Source organism: Trachymyrmex cornetzi, unplaced genomic scaffold, assembly GCF_001594075.2.
Source record: "Trachymyrmex cornetzi isolate Tcor2-1 unplaced genomic scaffold, Tcor1.1 scaffold65, whole genome shotgun sequence".
In the NCBI taxonomy this organism is placed as follows: Eukaryota; Metazoa; Arthropoda; class Insecta; order Hymenoptera; family Formicidae; genus Trachymyrmex; species Trachymyrmex cornetzi.
The window spans coordinates 928,243-932,893 of NW_017299970.1; the positions used below are offsets into that span (position 1 = coordinate 928,243).

At 39.9% G+C, this 4,651-nt stretch overlaps 2 protein-coding genes across 2 annotated transcripts in view; one reads left to right on the forward strand and one right to left on the reverse strand.

Moving 5' to 3' along the window:
- The window catches only part of LOC108767122 (mannosyl-oligosaccharide 1,2-alpha-mannosidase IB), a 396,105-nt gene that overhangs the window by 318,727 nt on the left and 72,727 nt on the right, over positions 1–4,651 (forward strand). The window lies entirely within an intron of this gene.
- The window catches only part of LOC108767124 (uncharacterized), an 18,817-nt gene that overhangs the window by 12,792 nt on the left and 1,374 nt on the right, over positions 1–4,651 (reverse strand). Inside the window, exon 2 of the mRNA XM_018516845.1 lies at position 1,981. Within this exon, the coding sequence (XP_018372347.1) occupies position 1,981 (1 nt within the window). The remainder of the gene's footprint in view (positions 1–1,980; positions 1,982–4,651) is intronic.

The window sequence follows — 4,651 nt, forward strand, 5'->3', positions numbered from 1 at the left end:
TTAATTTTGGTAGTACAATAAACACTTGTTTTATTATATGAAGACAAGGTAAGTTTCAGGTATACATGTATCAAGTGTAAGAAAGACATGGTAAGTAAAAGTAACTGAGAGAGGAAGCAGAATGATATAGAGGGCTCTATAGGAATATAGTACATGTAGAGACATCTCTACATCACATATGGAGATATTTTGTTAAATGTTCAACACTCTCCCTTAAACAGAATATCTGTGTTAATTTTAGTGAGTTTGTAGTAATCCCAATCCGGCGGCACATCTTTCATGCTTTAGTTTAGATAGACCCTTAGTGAGGATATCGGCTATCATGTTTTCGGTGGGAAGATATTTTAATTCAACCGAGTAATTCTTTAAGGCCTCACGGACAAAGTGATATTTGATATCTATATGTTTAGTCCTCGAGTGATGAATCGGGTTGTGTGCCAACTTAGATGCGCCTTAGTTGTCGTTCCATATCTTCTCTCTTGATTTTTGATCTAATTCATTTAAGAAACCGATTAGATAAATGGCCTCTTTTGTGGTATCTGTAATGGCCATATACTCAGCCTCCGTTGATGAAAGCGCGACGGTCTTCTGTTTCCTGGATTCCCATGAAATCGCAGTTCCAGCTAGAGTGAAGACTGATCCAGTGAACGACTTTCTGTCGATCTTATCACCTCCCCAATCCGCGTCCACATAACCGACTAATCCTTTATCTCTTTCATCTTGCTTGAAGGTGAGACCAAGATGAAGGGTTCCTTGCAGATAACGAAGAATCCTTTTTGCTTCAAGCCAATGTTCGTGATTGTAACAATTGTTGAATTGACTCAGCACGTTGACCGCGTGCGTTATATCTGGACGGGTTGCAACACTCAGATACATGAGCGCACCGATTAATTCACGGTATGGAACCTGTTCCATTGATTTTTCGATCTTTATATTAATATCCTTAAGTTTTCCGGCTGTAGGCATAGGCGTGCCTATCTTTTTGCAATTGCTCATCCCAAATTTGCTTAGGATGTCACGTATGTATCCTGTTTGTCATGAAGTCACTCCCTTTTTATGCCTTTGAATTTCTATACCTAGACAAAATCTTGCTAGTCCTAGATCTTTTATGTTGAAGTTGCGTGACAGTTCTTCTTTTATCTGTTTTACTCTTCCTGGATTCGTGGACGTGAGCAGGATATCGTCTACATATACAAGTAGAATAGTTAATTCTTTGCCTTGCTTGTCAATGTAGATACAGGGGTCTGCATCGGTTGATTGCAATCCCAAGTTCATAAGGACGCTATGAAGTGTTGCATTCCATTGTCTACCGGCTTGACGTAAGCCGTATATTGCCTTGTTCAGTCTGCACACTTTGTCATTTCCTGTTAGATCCATAATGGTTCTCCTTGCCTTCTCAACAAGTTGTGCGTCCTTTTCTTCTCGAACAATTTTGTGAAGCATCTCATTTAATAATTCTGGTTGTTTCATATAGATCTCAGTGTCTATTTTACCATTTAGGTAGGCAGATGTTACATCCAACTGTTCAATGCGCATATCATATTTAACTGATAGTGCTATTAACATTCTAAATGAAGTGAGTCTTGCCACGGGAGCAAAAGTGTCAGCGAAATCAATATTTGGTCGCTGAGCAAATCCCTGAGCGACAACTCTGGCTTTGCGACGTTCCAGAAATCCATCCGGACCATACTTATTCCGCAAAATAGTCCTGCAACCTAGAACTTTTGCTTCTACTGGTTTTTCTACTATTTTCCAAGTGTCGTTTTCAATAAGACTTTTGATCTCCGAATATATGGCATTTTTCCATTCGTCTTGATCGGGTCCAACGATGGCTTCCTTGAAGGGTATTTCCATGGAGTTCATGATGAATTCGGCTTCGTACCAATTTTCGTTTTCTTCGTCGCTAGGAGCAGCTTCATCACGTGAATCCGTATCAGGTTCTATTCTGATCAAATTGTATTGCTTCGACGGGCGTCCTACTCTTCCGGTGTAAATTTTTCGAGGTCTTCCTGGGCCTCTTTTTAACTCAATAGCATCATTGTTGTCCGCATTTTCCGATGGTTCACCGATTGAGTTGTCATCTTCGTTGTTGTCAGGATGTTCGAGATCCGAAGTGATAGAGGGTCCTATTTCTGTTTCGTTGTCTAAAGCTTCAGTTGAAGATCTGTCTAAAATTCTGAATCTTCCATTATTTGTTTGGCTACATACAATGTCCTCGTATTTATTGACCGGACTCAGTCTATTTGTGAATCTCACGTCTCGCGTGGTCACGATCTTCTGCTCGTTTGGTACCCAGATACGATATGCTTTCGAAGATGAAGAATATCCCACAAATAGACCTTGTATTCCTCTTGTGTCGAACTTGCCTTTGTTGGGAGATTTGTTTAAGAAAAATGCCTTTTCCCCGAAAGTCTTCAGATGTTTAATTACAGGCAGCCGGTTGTTCCATAATTCATACGATGTAGATCCATTGACACTCCTTGAAATGCATCTATTTTTGACATAGTTAGCTGTTGAGATGGCTTCTGCCCAGAAGGAGGGTGGTAGGCCTGACTGAGCATGCATCGAGCAGCTTCCACCAACGTGCGATTTTTCTGCTCCGCTACGCCATTTTGTTGAGGTGTGTAAGCGGTGGTGAGTCTTCGTTGTATCCCAGCGTTCTTGAATATAGTATCCATTTTTGCATTGCAAAATTCCCGACCGTTGTCGGATTGAACGGCTTTTATTTTGCGTCCCGTCCGCGTTTCAACAAGATTTTTGTATTCTATGAACTTTTCTACTACTTCGCTCTTGTTCTTTAAGAAGTATACTTCACACCATCTACTGTGATCATCGATGAATGTAACAAAATAACAAGCTCCTCCGAGCGAGGATGTGCGCATCGGACCACATAAGTCAGTGTGTATTAATTCTAAGACATCAGATGCTTTTTCACTTCTAGTGGGATATGAAATGCTCGTAAGTTTTCCTGCTAGGCATGTATCGCAGTTTTCCGATACGTTCGCATTATTAAATTTCAGACCGATTGCTTTCTCTTGTTTTGACTAGTGTTTATGTCTTGGAAGTTGGTGTGGCATAAACGATCATGCCATAATTCCGCTTCTGTTTTCTTGGAAGCTGTTAGGTTACATATTTGTTAAGTTCCTTCGCGTAGATAAAATAAATCGCCTTTTCGATCGGCAATTAATTTTATGTTTCCGCTGTCATCCCTTATTACAGCTCCGTTTTTATTGAATACGACTTCTAGGTCCTTGTCAACTATTTTAGCGACTGACAGAAGATTTGTGCGTAAGCTAGGTACGTGGAAGGTGTTTGTGAGCGTATATGGAATATTTTTCTGTCCGTTGTCAGCAATGATATTTACATTTCCTTTTGCAGTCACCTGAACTGTAGTTTCATTTGCCAATTTTATTCCATTCCGAGTCTCTTCAATATTTGAAAACATCTTTTCTTGATTGCACATGTGGGATGTGCATCCAGAGTCCAGGCACCATTCTTGAAACCCATTGTGATTGTTTGCTTGAAGTGCTGACTCGATTTTTGTCCTTCCATTAATAGTGATTGATTTGTAGTTACAGCCTGCGTACCTGAGATGACCTTTTTTTTGGAATAGCAATCCGCTGCCTTGTGTCCAACTTTGTTACATTTGCGACATCTATATTTTATATGTGATCCAGATTGACCTGGTTGAGAGCTGATATTAGTTTTGTTGTTTACGTTCATAGATTTCTTGTAATTTTGCTTGAAGAACATTGCATTAGATTCGTTTACCTTTTGCTTCCGAGATTCATATTCCTCGATTATTTTTACCTTTAGTGATTCCGCATCAGGAAGTTGATCCCGCGTTTCTATAGCGCAGCGAAAATTTTCGAAACTGCTCGGTAAACTATACAATAGTATTATGGTTAATAAATCTCCGTTGATCTCAACGTTCATTGCATTAAGCTTATCCACTGCATCGTAGAATTTCATTAGATGTGTTCTTACATCCTTGTCTTCAGACATTCTAGCTTGTATTAGTTGTTTTAATAGTGTTGCCTTCCGTGCAGGTTCCTTTGATGCATAGACGGATTCAAGCTTGTTCCATACGCCCCTTGATGTTTCACAGTTACGAATGTTTTTCAATTCTGCAGGACTAATGGAAAGAATGATATCAATTAGATGACAATTTTATTTTAATCTCACTTGACGTCGTTTCATTATTTACGAACATACCTATTGACTTAGCTTTGGACAGCATCTCTCTTAGATGGCCTTCGATTTCTAACAGAACGAATATTAAGTTACCCACCTGTCGTATGCAGCTTTGGATGCGTTCTGCTCCTTCCCCAATGATTTCCGGTTTAGATTTTTCGTCCGATACATATTCCCATGTATCGTTTTTTATGAGTAGAGCCTCTGCTTGAATGCACCAAGTGTCGTAGTTGTCTCTCGAGAGCGTTTCGATGCGCGTGGAATTGATTACATTCGCCATTTCTTTTGTATTTGATAGTAAGCTTAACGTTTTTCTTTTTTGTGTAGCTTGCTCGCTTCACTCGATGTATAAATCGTCCGTGTACGCGTGCTTATGGAGAATGGCAATGTGCACGTGCCCTTTTTGAGGTTAGCAGGAAAATTCTTACGCAATCCTACAAGCGTTTCTCCTATTTTT